This window comes from Urocitellus parryii, chromosome 10 (assembly GCF_045843805.1).
Source record: "Urocitellus parryii isolate mUroPar1 chromosome 10, mUroPar1.hap1, whole genome shotgun sequence".
NCBI lineage: Eukaryota > Metazoa > Chordata > Mammalia > Rodentia > Sciuridae > Urocitellus > Urocitellus parryii.
In genome coordinates this window covers 63,599,260-63,621,186 of record NC_135540.1, presented here as the reverse complement: position 1 = coordinate 63,621,186, position 21,927 = coordinate 63,599,260, and the positions used below count along the sequence as shown (strand labels likewise).

General features: G+C 32.7%; 1 protein-coding gene across 1 annotated transcript in view; it reads right to left on the bottom strand.

Moving 5' to 3' along the window:
* Ndst3 (N-deacetylase and N-sulfotransferase 3) overlaps positions 1–21,927 on the bottom strand; it is a 138,155-nt gene that overhangs the window by 50,488 nt on the left and 65,740 nt on the right. The window contains exons 4-5 of the mRNA XM_026389692.2: positions 11,415–11,600; positions 7,400–7,528 (exon numbers count right to left, since the gene is read on the bottom strand). Of these exons, the coding sequence (XP_026245477.1) occupies positions 7,400–7,528; positions 11,415–11,600 (315 nt within the window). The remainder of the gene's footprint in view (positions 1–7,399; positions 7,529–11,414; positions 11,601–21,927) is intronic.

Sequence of the window (21,927 nt, the reverse complement as noted above, 5' to 3'; positions counted from 1 at the left end):
AAGATTATTTGAGCTATTTTGAATCATTTGTGTTTACATATGCATTTAAAATTTTTCATTTCTATAAAATGTTATTGAAATTTTGATAGATATTGTATTGAGTATCTGTAGATTAATTGGGTAGTATAGACAGTTTAACAATAGCCTCTAAATCAATACTTGGGAAACCCCTCTATTTATTTTGGTGTCTTTAATTTTCGACAATATTTTGCAGTCTTCTGTGTATCATCTTTCATTATCTTGCTTAAGCATTTTATTCTTTATACTATTATAAGTAAGATTTTTTTTGTTTTGTGATGTGTTGTTATTAGTACATAAAACAATTGATGTTTGTATGTTGATTTAGTATCCTGCAAACTGATTAATTTTAATGGGACTTCATTTTTACTTTTGTTTTGTTTTTTTGGTTGATTTTTAAGGATTTTCTACAAATGAGATTACATCACCTACAAATAGGGATCACTTTATTCCTTTCTTTCCAATTTATATTTCCTTTTTCTTGTCTAACTATGTTGAAGAGAAATGGTGAGAGTGGATACCTTTCCCTTGTCACTTATTTTAGAGAGAAATCTTTAGTTTTTTAACATGGAGAGTAATGTTAACTGTGGGCTTTCTAAATAAGGCACTTATGATGAGATAATTTCCTTCTATTTTAAACTTTTGTTAAGTGTTTTTACCATGAACATATGATGAATTTTTTCAAATGCTTTTGCTACATCTAGATGATACACTTTCTTCCGTCAGTGTGATGCATCATATCAATTGATTTTTCTTTGTTGAACTATCCTTTCATTCTAAGAATTCCTTCCACTTGGTCATGGTTTATGACCTTTTAATGCACTGTTGTATTGGTTTGAAAGTATTATTTTTAAGAATTTTAATATTTATGTTCATTGCAGATTGACATCAATTGATTCTTCTTTAAATATTTGGTAGAATTAATCATTAATCAGTAAATCTGTCTTATCCTGAGGGTTTTTTTTTGAAAGGCATTTGATTACAGACTCTGTCTCTTTCTCAGTTATAAGTCCTTTCAAAATTTCTATTTTTTTATCACTTAATCTTGGTAGATAGAAGAGCTTAGGATCTTATTATTTCTAGGTATCCAATTTGTTAGTGTACAGTTTTACATAGTAGTCAAATAAAATCATTTGTCAGTTCTAATTTTATTTATCTGAGTATTCTCTCTCTCTCTCTCTCTCTCTCTCTCTCTCTCTCTCTCTTTTGGGTGGTGCTGGGGATCAAATCTAGGTCCTTGGGCATGTAAAGTAAGCACTTGTGAGAGCCTACTAAAGACCTAAGGCCACTTATATTTCGGAGCTTCAAATTTCATTTACTTGCAAGCAGGTAATCTGCCAGAATGAAGTTTTATTTTTTTAAAAAGCCTTATTATTATTCACATTTGTATATGCCATAAATCAAGTCATGCCCTTAAACAACTCTTCCAGCATTGAGTTAATCTTTTAAAATCATTTAATGACCTCTTAGTTGCATTAAAAGCACTGATTTAGATAGTGCAAAGCACAAAGAATGAGACATACAAATCTTTATATAATGAGAATTCCCTCTCATATGGTAGGAAAGATACATACACAAACAACCACATTGTGAGGTAAGTGTGATACAAACTATAACCTAGAGAATAAATAGAATTGAATAAATGTTAATTCTATCTCTGATAAACTGATAACACAAAATAATTCCATTTGAAATTGTCTGAAGACCACACTGTTCCCACATGATTCAGATTTAGTCCATAAAGTAGCCATAATGCTTGCCCCTTTGCTGAAAGGATATCCCTTAGGCAGACTTGCTTAGTCATAGATTAGAAAGGTTTGGGAATTACCAGAGCAGACATTTCATAGCAGGGCAGGACTGACATGAGCTGATTAAAAAAGGTGGGCTAACCCAAATAGATTGCCTAGCTTGAACATTTGCCTAAGAAACCACAAGAGGATGAAGCAGTCATCAGTAAGAATTGAAACTGAATTCTGATACAGAGTACATCTGATGTAATCACACTGGGACATGAACCATAAACAAGAAGCACTTTTGAGAGAGAAGGAATACAAATACACACAGAGATGGCAGGCATTATGGTCATGTTAAAGTACTAAGGCAAGATCAAGATCAGCAATTCTCATTTCCATGGGTCTAAGAGCTGCCTTGGACTCAACATCTTCTGGTCCTGTGATACCTGAATGTTCAGCATTCTGGAGTCCCACACTCCTATTACTTGAGGTAATTTGTTTAAGCCGATAGTCCCGAAACCAGAGAAACTCAACAAAATCAAGTCTCCATATAGGAAAACAACTAGAAGTGAAGAGTGCCCAACAATACACAATTCATCCCCAGTCAACTCAAGAAACAGGGTTTACTTATATTTTTAATGGGGAACTATCTTACTAGGACATATATTTCCTTTCCTTTCAGATTTACTGTTTACACCAGATCATTAGAAAAGCCAGTCTGTCTCCTTTAACAATAACAGATGTTAAATTAAAAAAAAAAAAAAAGGTATAGGTATTACATCGGGATACTTTTGGAATTGAATGCTTTGGGAAACTAATGACACATTCTCTGTGACCAAAAACAACTTAATAGCACTCACAATTAGAATTCAGGATAAGAAGTGATTTGGGTGAGTCTGCAGAAGATGTTATGGAAACAAAATGAGAGGCTTCTTTTGTTGGATGACCAACAAAAGAGTTCTCTGGCCCCTCCCCCTCCCCCTCCCCCACCCCTTCTTCCTCCTCCACCTCTTCCGGAATCATTTTTATTTCTGAAACCTTGACTATAGGAGGTCCTCAATATTTATCTTCTTTTCCTTACTCTACAGAATTTTGCAAATTTGTCTGATCATTACAATCACATTAAGCACATAATAAATATGCAGAGTTCTTTCCCCTGTAGTATCTTAAGCATTAAGAAAAAAATTTTATCAAGAATCCTAGAGAGTTTCCATCATTAAGTATGTTCAGGTATCCCTTTCCCATTGTCTAAAATTGTGGCTGTTATTCTTTACTTATTTTGCAACAAAGACATGTAAGTAAACAAACACTTTCCATTAGGCAAAAAAAAAAAAATTAGATAATTTTTATAGTCAAACACATACTAAATATACAAATGTAAATTACATTTTCTTCAATGTGAGTTAATTTTTATTTATATAAGCTATCTTCTTTTATGAATTTTGTTGTCTTAATTGTAATCCACCTATCTTCTCATAATAGGATATTCACTCTATTCACATGCATGTCTTTGTTTTGTTTTTTTTTTCTTTAATAAGAGAAACACAACCTAGATTTAACTTCCAGGAATGCAAGTAAAAGGGTAATGAGGGTATGGCAAATTGAAAACATGGAGAAAAAAAATTAATAAAATGTGGACATAAAATATTAGCTACTGGTTTTGTGTGATGCCGATCTGGAAGGAAGTATAATATTCTTAAGCTATCAGGGATGCCAAGCAAATGTGATGAAATGTGGCAATACAAAACCATTTATTATTAATAAATAAAGCTAGTACTGACTTTATTATCAAGCATGTTGGAAGAAGGCAAAAATGTTCCATTGATATCAATTATTAATGACACAATATCTAAATTGTGTTTACTGAGAAGGAGCATAAACAAAGACTAGAACATCTGTGGTTAGAAATTAGAACAGTGAAGTAAGAAGGCAACATCTTTGCTTAGAATATCTACAATGATTACATGGTGCCACAATAGTAAAATTTTTATGTAAATTGGAATGGTTCCATTCATCATACTTAGGAAGACATGTTAAATATTATAATATCTTCCTAAGATCATCTTCCTAAAACAGGTGGAACTGGAAATTAAACACTGACACTGTCCATTTCTCAGGACAGCATCAAATTAGTAAACCCCAGGAAACTAATAAATAAAAATAAGATGCTATCTATTAGTTTAAAATGGGGAATTATGAATTAGAAAAGAAATTAATATGGAATCTGTGCAATCAGCAGATTCTTTTGTGGCAGTTAGACGACATGGGAAATATTTATCAATTAAAAGACAATTTATAAAATTAATTTGGAAATTATTATCATAGTTTCTGTGATCAACACATTTTTTCCTATAATATTAACTACGAAGGAAAGCAAATCATGATAAGTATCTTGACAGTTGAGTTCAGAATCAGAAAAAGAAGAACCAGAACTAAATTCTTAAAGGACCCAGGTCAGATAGCCTGATGTGTCCACTTCCCAAGTGGATATTAACCTAAAAATTTATTACTCAAACACTTGCATTTAACCCACATCTGAGGTTTCCAAGTCTATGATTTGGGGAATATTCATTTAGAAATGGTCAAGGTTTGCTCTCCCCTAGGCATTGCTAACATTTGTCTTCGGAACTTTTTGTTTCTATTGTTTACTTGATTGACATTTCTTTGTTTAGCTATTGAAAAAGTACTTTGCTAATAGTAAAACACCTCAATTTAGAAAGTTATTCCATTCAGGTTTTTATCTTTCTTGTGATCTATTCCAATTTAACTCTAAAAGATTTTATTGCAACCATCTGTCACCCTAATTCTTATCAATTATTCTAAAACTTTGATATTATGTTGACAAATGACAAGATATTTAAAACTTCATTAAAGTCTTTATTATATTTTTGTTTTAAAATGAAAAGTATATAAATGTTTTTAAGTTTCATGTTTCCAGCACACATCTAAATTTTTTCAGTGAACAACCTCATTTGGCATTCTCAGAAAATAGTACTACTAATTGAGGTCTGGTGTATTACATGATCTTGCAATAGTTATCTTTGAAATCTACTATAATTAAAACTTACATTTTTCTTGCAGCAAATATACATTTCTCATTCTTATTCTAATCTAATAAAAAGTATCATCTTTCCTCAGAAAACTTGGAATGGAACCACCATTTGACTAAGTTATCCCACTTATTAGTATATACCCAAGGAATTAAAATCAGCATACTACAGTGACACAGCCACATCAATGTTTACAGAAGCTTAATTAATAATAACTAAGCTATGGAACCAACCTAGATGCCCTTCAACAGATAAGTGGATAAAGAAAATGTGACATGTATACACATGTATACACATGTATACTCAGCTATAAAGAATAACAAAATTATAGCATCTGCCAGTAAATAGATGGAACTAGAGATATCATGCAAAATTAAATAAGCCAATTCCTAAAAACTAAAGGCTGAATGTTCTCTCTGAAGGTGGATATTAACCCAAAGTCAGGGTGGGGAGTGAGGGAATGAAGAGAAGAATAAAATTCCACTGGATTAGACATAGGTGAATGAAGGGGAGAAAGGGCAGAAGGGAATAGAACAGACAGTAAGATAAATAGGATGTAACTTTCCTATGTTCATACATGAATACATGAACAGTGTAATTGCACATTATGTACAACTGCAAGAATGGGATCTTAATTAGAATGTTTTACTCCATGTATGTATAATATGGCAAAAGTCACTGTACTGTCATGAATACCTAAAAAGAACAAATAAAAAAATTAAAGAGTATCATCTGCTAAATTAATAGTATGCCTCACGATACCTGGTAGCTTTTTATTCCAACATTTAATTTCAGTATGAGAACTTATGGGAAACATGCTAATTTTTCTCAATCACTTCCTGAAGGCAAACATCACTAACAACTGCAAAACTCATTTTTGTTTGACTCAGTTGAGTTTAATTTAGACTTCTCATTTGGTGCACCAGCTCCAGGTAAGTAGAACTGGAGCTGGTGCATCAAATGAGGGGTTTAGATTCCTGGTCTATTTTGTAATATCTGACAAGGTTTGTCACTTATTTTGAGTCTGAGTATTTATCTGGAAGTAATTATCTTTTAAAAATTTTCTGAACCAAGAAAGAGTGCTTTTGTAAAGTCCTCCAACTACTTTATTTCCTATGGATCACTTCATCAAGATAACTAAAATTGCCAAATATTGTTGATAAGGTCTGAAAAGCAATGAGGTTTGCTAAGGAGTCTGATCAATTAGAATGGTTCACAGTCCTACTGCCCTATCACTAGAGGAAATATAAATGTAAGAATTTTATAGCTCATAAATAAAAGGCCTTACAATTATAGATTGTTAAAAAATGTTAACATTTTAAGAGTATTTTAACTGAATCTTTGGTTCATAATTAGATATTTGTTTAACTCTTTTTGCCTTTGCATAGCTGGCTCTCTTCTAAAGAAAAGAGTCATATCATATAACTGAAAAGATAGTTACATTTATAAATAAACAGGTAACTTGGGATTGTCAGGTTATTTCTAATATGTAAATCAGAATTATTTATGCTTTTTGGTCTGAAGGTTGATAAACTTTCCAAAATGCCTTTTGGAAATGTGGCTTTTGGAACATGCCACACTGTTCCAAAGTATGTTGATTTTTTTAACACGCCTGAAGATTTTTCCCAAATATGAGTTATCTCATTTCCTAAGGGTTAAAAAGTGATATAATTACTAAATAGGAGTAGGTGATTTAAAAAATCCTGTAATTTAATTTGTAGAACCTATAAAATTGAAGTCATGAAAGTAGTCTTTCAAATTTTAATGTTTATTTCTATCTTATCCAACTTTTATCCTGATAGTTTTTTTTTCTCCACATTAGAGATAATTTGCATTTTTCATTTGGAACACTGCTAATGCCAGTGGCAAACCTATACATCTAATAAATAAACTTAACTTTACTTTTTATGTTAGTGATTTCCCTTCTGGGGAAAAAATCACTAACAGCTTTTCCTTATACTGCTTACTTAAATTAGTTCTTCCATCTTTAAACAACTTTATAATACTTGCCTCAAGGGAAATATGTGCAGAATGTTTCACTGGGTACTGTTATCATGGTATTAAGATGTGAAGGAGGAAGAGGAGGACTCCCTGAAACAGGACTATTCTGTGATCTAGCAATGTAACATGAAGGTAGGCATAATGACTATATTTGCTTATCTAATTCATTTCCTTCATGCTTATCAGATACAAATATTTTTGTTTATGGCTTAAGTAGGAAACAAATTAATAGATGAATTTGTTCACAATGTGCAAAAAAAATGGCCTCCAATAGAAATAGGAGAGTTTTATAAGTGAAAAATCTTTCTTCAAAAACACAAAAATCCCTAAATTCTGATCTTCTGGAGTATTTTTATGTTTCTGCCAGAAGCTCCTCATGTCACCTTTGCTTTTAGAATAAATGAGTCCCCACTTTTGGATGTGATCCCATTCACATTTCCACAATTGTGGAAACTTCATGGAACTTCATGGAAACTTCTGGAACTTCATGTTTCTTCAGCTGATAAAATACCCGAACCTATTGTCCATGTAAGTGTAATTTTTACCTGCTTCTGTCATTTTTCATTGTTTATTTGAAGAGTAACTCCAAATACTTACTGGGTTGAGTACCACAGTGAAGAAAAGTTCACCTCCTTGGATACTCTTATCCAGCTCTCTAGGACCTCCAGGATATTCTTTGTAGAAAATCGTATGAGTGAAAAGTCCACAGGTCTGTCTTGGAAGAACCTGAAGAAAAAAGGACCAAGTGAAGAAAATACTGCGCTCGACAAATTACTTGATTGAAATTTTTCTCACAAAAGATGATATACAAGCTGCTGTCATTAGTCAATTTTAACTCTGGTCCAGAAAAATACTTTAAGCTCTGGGAAAGAGAGGATGCTATTACAAGAGAATGAATAGTGAAGAAAATTAAAAGAATATTTTACAACTAAAATAGGCTTGAATTATTTTAACTGCTTTTCTACTTTAAGTATCAAAGTCAGTACTTTCATTATGAAACCTAATATGTTTTAGCATCTTTTTTTTTCTTTTTTCTTTTTGTATTGGGAACTGAACTCAGTGGTGCTTAACCACTGAGCCACATCCCCAGCCCTTGTTTATATTTTGTTTAGAAACAAGGCCTCAATAAATTGTTGAGGCTGGCTTTGAACTCACAATCCTCCTACCTCAATCTCCTCAACCTGGGATTACAGGCTTGAGCCACCGAGCCTGGTGTGTTTTAGCATCTTAAAAAATAAAAAGTAATAATGAGAATTTACAAATATTGGAATTGTCTGTGCTCTACTGTAATCATAGTAGGCAAAAAATGTAAAGATTAATACCTTCTGCCAAGTTGTACTCAAGCATTAGAAAATATAGTCATTATTAAATTACTTAATGTGCTTCTTAGGAAATGACATTATAAAGTAGAACAAATATTTGAAGCATAAATCAGTTCTAGAAAGGACTATATCATGCTGCCCAAAATTCTAGGTGTGAAACCCACTAATTTCAAACATATGAAAGAATTTATCCATTTGGTTCACAATTTTTAGAGAGTGTTATAAACAAAATGATAAATGGTCACTACTGTAAAGGTTTTCTTTTCATGCTTTGTATATGAAAATCATTATTTCATCAATTATACACATTTGTGATAAAGACTAATTTTTTATAGATTTCCTGATAAAATATCAGTGAAATTATAAAAGAAGTAAAGATGTTCAAGATAGTACAGTTTTTATCCTAGTATCATATAATAACCTCATGACAACCTGTTTGTCAATGTACATTTGAAATGGCAGAAAATAAATTAATATGTTTTGGAATGCTAGAAATTTTACAGCATCTAACACAAGCAGGCTTTCTGATTATTGCCCTAAGCAAGTAGATCTTCATTTTTTTTTTTTTTTTTTTTTTAGCGAGAGAGAGAGAGAGAGAGAGAATTTTTAATATTTATTTTTTTAGTTTTCGGTGGACACAACATCTTTGTTTGTATGTGGTGCTGAGGATCGAATCCCGGCTGCACGCATGCCAGGCGAGCACACTACCACTTGAGCCACATCCCCAGCCCTAGATCTTCATTTTTACTATTAAAGCAAATTTTTTTCAGTATATGCTCTCAAAATATAGCCTGTTCAGGACTTTCCATATTTTGCAAAACTTTACAAGTATACTAATTCTTCTGTTGTTGTTTCCTTAGTAGTTTAAGTAAACAATAGCTTAAAGAACAAGTTTAAATCACAGAGAGTCATCATTTGGTGATGACTGTTTGAAAGCTTTTATACAATGTCATAAAACTGCACAAAATCACAAAATCAACAACACCAAAAAAGCACTAAAAAAAAGAAGTATGATTAAATTAAATATATTTCCTAATGATTCTTAAAAATATCATTTCCTGGAAATTAAAGATAGATAGCTATCTTTCTATATAAAGATATCTTTATATAGGAAAATATAAAGTGTATCTCTCTCTCTCTCTCTCTATATATATATATATATACATATGTATATATATATATACAAAGATATGTCTTCATACATAAATACATATAATTTATTTTTAAAATATTATTTAAACTGAATTCTAATCCATATGAGAATAAAAAGATACGTTGTCTACTCTTGAAAAATTTAAGATACATCAAGTAAAGAGAAATATTCAAAAGTTAAATAAGAAAATACATGTGATTATATACCAGGTTGTGTTACATTTTACAAGGATGTGACTAACTAAATCACTTTTAGGATTTCACTTGATTATTTTACTTGAAAAATTACAGAATGCCTACAGAGCTGTCCTTGAGAATTTATTGCTCAGATAATTCTATACTAAATGGAGAAAAATGTAAATAAATAAATAAATAAGATTTGTTGAAGAGGAAAGGCCAGGCTTTACCTTGCAACTAAGGGTTACTCCTGATGCAAGTAGAAACATCACCATAAACCCTAGGAGAATGTAAGGACCACCACAAGAGGTTAAAGAGATAATTGGGAGTTTGATAAGGGTCAGAGGCCACTGTTCTGATTAGTGAATACAAAATACAAGACACTGAAGATGTTTCTTGAAATGGCTCTATTGTGCTAGAGAAGGAATTATTGATGGAATTTAGAGATCACTCCTCAGTTCCTTTTTTTTTTTTTTTTTTTTGGTATAGTCTCTTACTATGAGGGCATATTGGCTATTGTGGTCTCCACCTGTATTTGTATTTGGCTGGCTCCTAGAAGTGTCGTGTCTCTCTTGTTGCATAATCAACTGCCTTCTGAACATTTCACGCTAGAAAACTCTCATCCAAGAGCCTATAAACCAAAATAGAAGGTTTCCATGCAAAAGTGGGACCACAGGGATAGTTCTATCAAAACACAAAATCTGTTAAAGGCTTTATTACCTGCAAGATTCATGCATTTATAATAGAGGTAAAATATTTTTTCAGGAGAAAAAGAAAATGAACATTTCTCAAGAGACATATCCCAGCAAGTTTTCTGTCAGTATTGAAACAGAAATAAAACAGAACAACATTAAATAAAGTCTTTAGAGAATTAATTTCACTGTCATAAGACTGTCTACAATTTTAAAATGACAGGGAGTATTGAATGCTTTTAAACTTTCTGGTCTGAAAACTGGCAACTTGAGGGGCAGTAAGTTCATTTCAAATAACAAAGAAGGGCAGGCTGGGATAAAATGTGACCATTATATCTCCATCTAGCATTTATAACATTTTTTTTATTGAGAGAAATGTCAAAATGTGAGCTGATCCAAGTTAAAAGTAATTTCCCCTGTAATTTTTACTGACATTAGAAAACTGTCTTTAAAAAAGTCAGTTACACCTTGGTTAAAACAAAGATATCTGTTCAAACATATAAGCTTTAGAGTTGCAGTGGCTCATCATATCATGTTATTTTCAGTCTTTCTTCCCAGTATGTGAGTCTAAATTAGTAGATCCATTGTTATATTCACTGGTACTTTTCTTGGTACTTGAGAAAAATTAAGGTTTTTAATATGTCCTTTGGGGGGCATCCTGCAAAGTATAAGGTCGCAGAATATTTTGACAATATACATTTGCCCAGTGAATAAAAGTAACAAAACAGAGAAGCTCTGGAGAGAATTAGGCAATTGATAGTAATGATTTAATTAACATTGTCATTTATTCTCTGTATTATCCTCAGTTAATAATTATGTAGGATCTCACATGTGGCTTCTTGCTGCAAATAGATTAGTTATTTTTAGCTTGCCATGGTAAGAAAAAATTCAGTGTAACTGGCTTATAAAAGAGATGGTGCATATATCAGGTTGGTGTCAGTTTTACCTACCAAATAACTTTTTGAAGAAATGATGGCTTCTAAAACTTTTTGACAATTTGATGTAATACTGTCTTACATTGTCACATCAGTGCCGGCTTACCAGCTATAGTACCAGTAGAAAAATAAATAAATAAATAGATTTGAAGAATTGAAAAGAAGTGACTTTGAGAAATCCTTTGCTTAGATATGACAAATGTGCTTTCTACAGCATAGAGCTTTTCTTACATTTATGCTTTTAACTTTTTTTCTCTCTTCTTATACTGCTTCAAATGAGAAATGTAAGCCTGGAAGATTTAGTTGTACTCAATGCATACCAGAAGAAGCTCACCATGATGTTTTTGTGGATGAAGCCCCTCCGATATCTAGCTGGTTTCAGATGTGGATATTCTTCAGTGCTGGTGATTTTAATATTCCAAACCTTCTTCCAGGCTTCATAAAGCTGTACATGTACAGGGTAGACACCTGAATGATGAGGAGCCACTGCATAGCCCATGTCAGTAGGAATGCCATGCTCCTAATAAGATCAAGTAAATATTAATTAGAATATGGGAAGATTTGACCTAGCCATGTTTTACCCAAGAACTTTCCAATATACCACAAAGATATTTGTTTAAATCAATCATTTCTTATTATTTGGTAAAGTTAAAGTGACAAATATTGAGACCTTTAGACTTTAGGAAGCAGAGTAGCCATTTCACCAGTCCTGATCTCCATACACTTGTGATTGAGAGGGCGTGGGGCAGACAATGCATGGAATTCCATTCAGCACATCCTGTCATAGCCACATTTTTTAATTGTTTAAAACTTCCATAATTTAAAAACAAATACTTGTTACAAACAATATTTACAGGGCTCCACAGAATAAAACCAATATTTATCAGAACAGTGAACATCCCAAGCTCACTAAGACTGATGACAGGCTTTTCTCTGCTACATAGTTTCTATCAAGTCTGTCACATTTCTATTGGTCTCTCAGCATGGGGCCAGTAATAGACAACATTCTTTGTCTCAGGAGAAGGGCAGGTCTTTGATCAAATAATGTGGCAAAATTCTACAGAGCAATTTACTTTGAGGGAGAGACTCCCATTCTGAAAGTAGACAGTGCTGAAAGAGACAAATATTCTCAGAAATTGTTGCTCTGGAGTGAAATTCTATATATAAAATTAGTCCAATTTAATAAATGTTTCCAAATAAATACCAGTCTCTCAATATCTTTCTCTCTCCACCACCCCTGACACACACACTATACTCATGAAATAACTAATCACGTGTTGCAATACCTTTTTAATTTTTTGGGGTGGGATGCGGGGGCAGGTACTAGGGATTGAACTCAGGGGCGCTTGACCACTGACCCACATCTCATCCCTATTTACAAACTAGGGCTAAATAAAAATTTTATTTAGAGACAGGGTCTGAGTTGCATACCACTTCACTTCAAATGGTCCTGTTAAGATTCTGTCAATTCCAAAAATAAATCTATGTAAATCTGGATTATTTTAGAAGGGATTTGGGACAACTGTGTATAATTGTAATTGCTTTTCTCCACTTGTGGCAGTCCTTTGATCATGATATATTGCTCTTTGGCATAGAGGAAAACTGCACAGGCACAAAAGATGAAATCTCTTTTAGAAAAAGTATCCCCGTGGCTTCAGAAGTGGACATGCATATTTTTTTCTTGAATAAATTTTTTGTTGTTGTTTGTATTTTTTAATTGCTTGATAATCTTCAAAGGTTCTACTTAAAGAAGCTTCCTTTGAATTAATCATGGCTTTCTTCATGACAAAGTACAACTTCACATATACACAACCACAGTTACGCTATTAAAGGGACTGAACTCTAGTAATGTGCTACAAATGGATATGTAAAAAGTCAAATATGGCCAGTTTTGTTTTTCAGCCTAAATAATAACAAAAGGACAAGGATGTACAAGAAGCACCTGAATACAGAAGAAAAATATACTCCCAATGGTTTGCCATTAGCCTTGTACCTTTTCATATTTCTTTACATGGCAGAGACTCAGAATTTGGTCCCAGACTATCAACTTCATCTCCTATTAGCATTCACTGCCACGCCAATTTTTCATGTTTCCTTCAAGTCTTTTCCTGTATACTGTATACATTTCCCCTATCAATTATAATGTCCCTTTTGTCTTTTTAAAAAATCTTTATTTATTTATTTTTATGTGATGCTGAGGATTGAACCCAGGACCTTGCACATGCTAGGTGAGTGCTGTACCGCTGAGCCACAACCCTAGCCCCTCATCTTATCTTAAAAATCTTATTCATTGCTGATAACTCAGTTCAGTCAGGTATGTTAAGGACACTACAAATGAGAGCCAACACATTGCTGCTAAGAGAAAGAGAATAGGTAGTTATAGAGGTAGAGTGGATAATAGATGGGTTGCTAAAGGATGAGAAGGAAAAATTGACATTCTTCATTTTATCTGAAACCTCTTTAGAAGTTTATATAACTATGCAATTATTATTATATCATCTATAACTCCACCAAAATTGAGGTGAATTCTCTCATTTTTTAAAGTGTTTTTTACAAAATCAAGCAAAGCAGTTTTAAATGAAGAATCACGTATCAACACATAATTTGTGTTAGAAAAGATCATCAAAGTGGTTTAAGAACAAGGGTGAGAAATAAAAACAAAGATGAAAGAAAATGAATGTCCATCATTATTAAAACAAATTTTGAAGGAGAAAACAAGGATGAAGTTCACAAAAACTGGAGCGATAGTGTGAAATTCAAATGCCTGCAGATTTGTAAGAAATTACATTAATCAAAATCTCAAAATAGTTTTACATTGCAGTAAGTAGTCAGCTTTGTCTTCAGAAGTTCTATATAGTAAATCGATGGTTTAACATAACAGAGACATTTTTTTCCTCTTTTGGATTGTTTAACAATATTTGGCAACCAACGTAAATAATGTTTTCATTTTTTTTCTTTCTATCTTGTGGCACTAAAGTTTCATCATTTTGTGTGCTGGTGCAGTGTGGCACAGTGGCAGAAAATTACACTCCTGGACTCATATATCTGACCATTTCATGTTCCCATTTATAATCTATGTAACTTTGGTGAAATGACTTATGATTTAGAGCTTCATGTTCTATTCTCAAACACGATGATAAAAGTGTACTTACCTCAAAGGGTTTCATGTAATTAATATAAGGAAAACATTTAATATAGTTTCTGAAACATATCAATGAATGCTAATCATTATTGTTGCTATCATTACCCTACCTACATTGTTTTTATATGCTGTGATCCTATTACTCAATTATAATGTAGAAATTATGAATACTCTGGGCCACCTATTTTAGCCCAAAGTGATAGGCTGTGTGTTCTACTCCTGTAGATTTTTGATTCTGTCTTAGAAGATTTCTGTGGCAAACCATGGCTTCTACCCCACTACCTTTTCATGGATCCATTTTCCCTCCTCGTATATTCAAAACTCTCATTCACTGTCAAGTAGTGAATCACCGAAAATTGATGAGTTCTCTTTTAAATGAGTTTGAGATAAATGCAGCATAAATTTTTTTCCCACCAAATTTGCATTCAATATGAGAGAGAAAACCTGAAATCTTAATGAATAAAAAAGTTAATATTATGTGCAATATACTCTGTAAAGCAGACTCATTTTTTCACTAAGTTTAGCCATAATACTATGTTCTTGGCTGATTACTGTCTTCCAAGTTTTTTAATTGGAGACTAAGAACTTACTGTTTTGTAATACTGGAGCAGACAGTCTAAAATAGTAAATATTTTAGTTTAAAATATTCATTATGATTTTTCATTTGACCTTGATTAAATGTAGCATCTTAGATCCAGGAGCACTATAATCTATGTCAAGATTTTCATGGAGCAAAAGACTGAGGCAAAGGGCTAAGTGACAATAAGGTATAAATACCTAGAACACCATAGAATTATTAAATTTCAAACTTCTGAAACAGAAATGAGGAAAAACACTCTATTCACAATATCCTCAAAAAAAAATAAAATACTTGGGAATCAACCTAACAAAAGAGGTGAAAGACTTATACAATGAAAACTATAGAACCCTAAAGAGAGAAGTAGAAGAAGATCTTAGAAGATGGAAAAATATACCCTGTTCATGGATAGGCAGAACTAACATTATCAAAATGGCAATATTACCAAAAGTTCTCTATAGGTTTAATGCAATGCCAATCAAAATCCCAATGGCATTTCTTGTAGAAATAGATAAAGCAATCATGAAATTCATATGGAAAAATAAAAGACCCAGAATAGCAAAAACAATTCTAAGCAGGAAGTGTGAATCAGGTGGTATAGCGATACCAGATTTCAAACTATACTACAGAGCAATAGTAACAAAAACACCATGGTACTGGTATCAAAACAGGCGGGTGGACCAATGGTACAGAATAGAGGACACAGAGACTAATCCACAAAGCTACAACTATCTTATATTTGATAAAGGAGCTAAAAGCATGCAATGGAGGAAGGATAGCATCTTCAACAAATGGTGTTGGGAAAACTGGAAATCCATATGCAACAAAATGAAACTGAATCCCCTCCTCTCACCATGCACAAAAGTTAACTCAAAGTGGATCAAGGAGCTAGATATCAAATCAGAGACTCTGCGTCTGATAGAAGAAAAAGTTGGCTCATCTACATATTGTGGGGTCGGGCTCCAAATTCCTTAATAGGACACCCATAGCACAAGAGTTAATAACAAGAATCAACAAATGGGACTTTCTTAAATTGAAAAGTTTTTTCTCAGCAAGAGAAACAATAAGAGAGATAAATAGGGAGCCTACATCATGGGAACAAATTTTTACTCCTCACACTTCAGATAGAGCCCTAATATCCAGAGTATACAAAGAACTCAAAAAATTAGACAATAAGAAAACAAATAACCCAATCAACAAATGGGCCAAGGACCTGAACAAACACTTCACAGAGGAGGACATACAATCAATCAACAAGTACATGAAAAAATGCTCACCATCTCTAGCAGTCAAGGAAATGCAAATCAAAACCACCCTAAGATACCATCTCACCCCAGTAAGATTGGCAGCCATTATGAAGTCAAACAACAACAACTGCTGGCGAGGATGTGGGGAAAAGGGTACTCTTGTACATTGCTGGTGGGACTGCAAACTGGTGCGGCCAATTTGGAAAGCAGTATGGAGATTCCTGGGAAAGCTGGGAATGGAACCACCATTTGACCCAGCTATTGCCCTTCTCGGACTATTCCCTGAAGACCTTAAAAGAGCGTACTACAGGGATACTGCCACATCGATGTTCATAGCAGCACAATTCACAATTGCTAGAATGTGGAATCAACCCAGAAGCCCTTCAATAGATGAATGGATAAAAAAAAATGTGGCATTTATACACCATCAAGTATTACGCAGCACTAAAAAATGACAAAATAATGGAATTTGCAGGGAAATGGATGGCCCTAGAGCAGATTATGCTTAGTGAAGCTAGCCAATCCCTAAAAAACAAATACCAAATGTCTTCTTTGATATAATGAGAGCAACTAAGAACAGAGCACGGAGGAAGAGCAGGAAGAAAAGATTAACATTAAACAGAGACATGAGGTGGGAGGGAAAGGGAGAAAAAAGGGAAATTGCATGGAAATGGAGGGACACCCTCATTGTTATACAAAATTACATATAAGAGGTTGTGAGGGGAATGGGATAATAAACAAGGAGGGAAATGAATTACAGTAGATGGGGTAGAGAGAGAAGATGGGAGGGGAGGGGAGGGGGGATAGTAGAGGATAGGAAAGGTAGCAGAATACAACAGTCACTAATATGGCATTATGTAAAAATGTGGATGTGTAACCGATGTGATTCTGCAATCTGTATTTGGGGTAAAAATGGGAGTTCATAACCCACTTGATTCTAATGTATGAAAGATATGTCAAGAGCTTTGTAATGTTGTGAACTAATAAAAAAAGAAAAAAAATTTTAAAAATGTCTCAGTACCCCAATATCAGCTCTTTCATCATGGTTTCTAATTAAAGACACTATCAATTATTAACCAGCTAGATAACAGTATCAAAATCTTGTTTTCTCATTCTTTCCTAAACCAAATCAGCTCATTAGCATATTCTCTCAGTACTGCCTCTAACACATATCTTAAATCTATCCACTTTTCTCCATTTCTGTTGTCATCACTATCATTCTAGTTCAATCTACTATCTTATCTTTTTACCATTGGGCACAGTTCCTAATATTCTACCCATTTTCTTTCTTGTCTCCTTCCAATCCATTTGTACTCAACAGCCAAAGCAATATTTTAAAAACACTGATAATATTATCTTACTTTCATTTCAAAATTTTTCCATAATTTTCCCTTGCACATCAAATGCAAAATTCCTAGCACAGCCAAAAGTTTTGCAAGATATGACCTTTTCCCAATCTAGCTTAATTGTGTATAACTTTTCCTCTCTCCTTCACTATATTTTAGTCACATAAACCTTTTCCTGAAACTTACAGTTTTAGTCAGCTTTTTTGTTGCTGTGACCAAAAGTCAGGACAAGAACAATTTAGAAGAGGAAAAGTTTATTTGTAAGGTCATCATTTCAGAGGTCTTAGTCCGAAGATAGCCAGCTCCATTTCTTGGGTCCTGTAGTGAGGTTGAATACCATGGCAGAAATCTGTACTGGAGGAAAGCAGCTATGGAAGAGAAAGTTGTCCTCACCAGGACAAAATATAAACCCCAAAGGAAGGCCCCCAGGAACCCACATCTTCTAGTCATACCTTACTTGCCACCCAGTTAATCCCTATCAGGGATTAATGTGCTGATTGGGGTAAACCTCTTATAAATCAATCATTTTATCTCTAAACTTTCTTGAATTGTCTCACACATGAGATTTTGGGGGACATCTGATCTAAACCATAGCATTTACTAGGCACTTTCCTATTGTCTTACCCTTGTATGTGTTTGTCTCAGCCTGAAATGTTCCTCCAGCTCTTTACCTGAATAAATCTACAATATCTTTTAGGTAATTTATCCTATCATTTCTTCAGAGAATCCTTTACTGACAAGCCCCAATTTAAATGAAGTACACATTAAGATTTCTTTTAGTAATATTCATTTGTTTTTCTTAGTATATTACTTGGTTTGAAAGTACCTGTTTCTTTTGTATAAATAACTACCAAATGCCTCTCTTTGACACTAAATAATAACCTCCATGAAGTTTGGATTCTGTTTTGTTCACTGCTCTCTCTCCGATATCTTGCTATCATAAGCATTTGACAAATAGTAGTGAATGACTGTGTAGATTAATTCTGGCCATCTCTCTATCATTTGAATTATCACTTTCTCAATTACCTCTGTAAACTGTTAATTCAACTGCAAATTCTCAATTACCTCAGTTAAACTGTAAACTCATCAGAAAAGTGAACATATAGTAATTAATCCGGGTAATTGTGATGCCTTTAAAAGTAATAATCAAAAACTCTTTTGAGATGGTAATTAAAAAAATTTAGTGCAAAACACACATTTGTTTACATGGAATTTAAAAAAATATTAGATTTTCCTAAACTATCATCCAAATATTTCTAAGTAGTTAGTGCTAAAATAAAATTTTATCAAGTAAATAGTGATTTTGTAGTACTTTAAATTTTCTCCAATATACTAAAACAAGAAAAATCAGTATTCAGGTAATCAAGCAATATAATTAATTACTGAAGAAATCATTGCTTATTACTATCTTTGATGACATTTATTTAAACATTTTATAGTAATTAAGAATGACACATTGCTTTTAATGTTTATCGTATATCAATCTTTCCAAACAAGAGAAACTTTTAAATTTCCATTAATGACTAGAAGACCCATTGACTCTTTCTATATTTCACAAATTATCAAGTATGCAAATTAATGTAATTTTAAAAAAACAGAGCGATTATAGACAAACAATATTCTTCACTCTACAGAGGAAAAAAACTTTAAACTTCATTACAACATAATTTAGAAATACTTCTTAATGCTTTTCTGCATTTCACTTTGATTGGAATGTCCCATTTTCTCAGTATGTAGAGATTCATCCTTTGGTTAACTGTCTCATAGTATTAAGAATTCATTTACAATTTATGTAAATTCACATTTACAATTTATGTGGATTTAAATATTTCCTCCATTCACATTTTATTTTTACAGTAGGTTCTAGGAAAAGAATCTTTTTTTTTTTTTGCTTTGACTGTTCAAATGGCTTCTTTAAGAATTATGACTATTTGAGAGATTGTTTCACAAAGAAAATTATACATATTTTTCAGATGATAGGAGCATGTTTGAAAATGAGATTCAAACCTTTTGACATAAAAAAGCTCATACCTGCACATACTATACACACACACACACACACACACACACACACACACACACATATATATGGTACTGTATATGTGTATATTGTATATACACATTTATATGCATACATGTTTATATATGCATATCATGTATACACACATAGGTATGTGTGCGCAGGTGTAGCCTTTTTGTATATTTATTCATATATATATGTGTGTATGTATATATACCTTCATATATATATATATATATATATATATATATATATATATATTTGAAGAAAAAAAATTATAAAACTCTTTTCTTGAATACAAGATATACTTTAAAACTTCTAAATTCATTTTGTTTTCCTAAAGTAAAAATAATGGTCGATACACAGATTTAAGCTTATGAGGACCTGTGGGGCCACCAGCACCAAGGTTAGGAGTCCTATAGCAATTGCTGTGACTAAGGAAACCAAAGAATGCCACTGACTAATGGAAATGTGGTCCAATATATGTAAAGTTACTGTTCAAAGGAAACTGAACAAAACCTAATACAGCTCTGGGCAAGTTGAATTTATTTCTAGGTTAGAGAATTAAGGTTCAGTACTGCATGCTAAGATTGTTTAATATTAGAATAATTCACATGATAAATGAAATCTTGAAATATGTGATCAACAAATGAATTTGTCTTTCTTTTTTTGGTTGTGTAATAGAGGAGTTCTGCAAGAATCAATTAGGTTAAGATTTAAAATTCTGTTTCTTCAACATAATCTTTGTGGTTTTAGAAATAATCTTATATTCAGATGCTAAATATAAATGCACTAATGTAATCCATGAGTTACATAAACATGTGCAATGTAATTTCATTATATTTAAGGAAGTAATAACCTCCTAAAATGTGCTTGGTAGTTTAATATAAATATAGTTACTATTTGTAGATTTGGACAATAGATAACCCTGAAGTCTTCTTTTAATTCATAATATAAATTTCTGTCTGCTGGCTGGTATTTTAAAAACTTACTGTGATGATCAGGTTGTTTTTAGTGGATTTGGTTTAACTATTTAAAATCATCTTCTGTTGCAGTTATGGTGTAATAAAGAATTTGGTTAGTCTTCCTCATTCCTGGTTCCTTAAATCTTTGGAATTTCCCTAGTAATGGGAATGTCTTTGTTATTCATGATGGGAACATGAGACCATTTATGAGTATGCCATTCCATGGGATGTGACTATAGCATGTCAGTACAGAGATGGGGCTTTGAGGTAGGTAGTATCAGCCACACACAGGGTAGGAACAATGAGTTTTATTGGAACAATGAGTTTTATTCGGACCTCCAGGGTCACTGAGAGTTGGAAATTAAATCCATACATATGGTCAATGAGTCCATCAATCTTGTCTATTAGATGAAATCTAATAAAAACTGGAATTTGAGGCTTAGATAAGTTTCTTTAGTTGGTGATATTGCTATGGATTGAGAAAACTTAGTAATGAGATGTTCTTTGTCTAAAAGTTTGGATAACAAAAGTCATAGTTACAAGAACAAAAGTAGCGAAATCTTTAGATAAAGGCGTTAAAAGTGTTAATAATGAAATCTTGGGAACTGGAAAGACATATTAACTCATGAAACAGAAGTGTGATCTTATCACTCTGAGGTTACTTATCTCTGAATAGAGTATGTAGTGTTTAATTATATATTAAGAAAATAATCTCATTTCTAGACCTAAAGAAAACCAAAAGCATGATAATGAAATTATCAACATACCAGGAAGGCTGAAGACAGACAGCAGCACAGTTTCATGGTGAAAACATACATTTATGAGTCCTTGGCTCAGTCTCAATGGTCAGTTTCATTGACCAGAGGGCCATGTAGCTTTACCAAGTTTTAATTCCCTCACTTAACAAAGAGGCATAATAAAACTAATTCTTTCACAGTTTTAGACACTGAAATAAATAAACAAAATTATTGGCTAATTTTCTTTTACTCAATTAACATTTCCTCTTTCTTTTTGAAACAACTAATTAAGAAAAAATACAAGGGGCTGGGGATGTGGCTCAAGCGGGTAACATGCTCGCCTGGCATGGGTGCGGCCCGGGTTCAATCCTCAGCATCACATACAAAACAAAGATGTTGTGTACACCAATAACTAAAAAAATAAATATTTTTAAAAATTCTCTCTCTCTCCCTCTCTCCTCTCTCACTCTCTCTTTAAAAAAAAAAAGAAAAAATACAAAGATAAACTCTGCCACCAAGAAATTAGAATTTTTATTTAAGAGGAGACATTTCTGAAAAATACAGTATATGATCAATTGTATATAAAAACAGATTTACTTGAGAGTATAAATTTAGACTGAAAAGAAATTGACATTATGTATAAAGAAAGTAGAAGTAGAAACCAAATAAATTTCTTCTGACAAAATCAATTGATATCAGTTGTAAAATGGGAGGTAAGTAATAATCAGGTATACCACAAATTTGATAAGACTATAGCAATGATATCAGTTAAAACCCTCCCTTGACACCACATATTCTCCTTCAAGTATGACT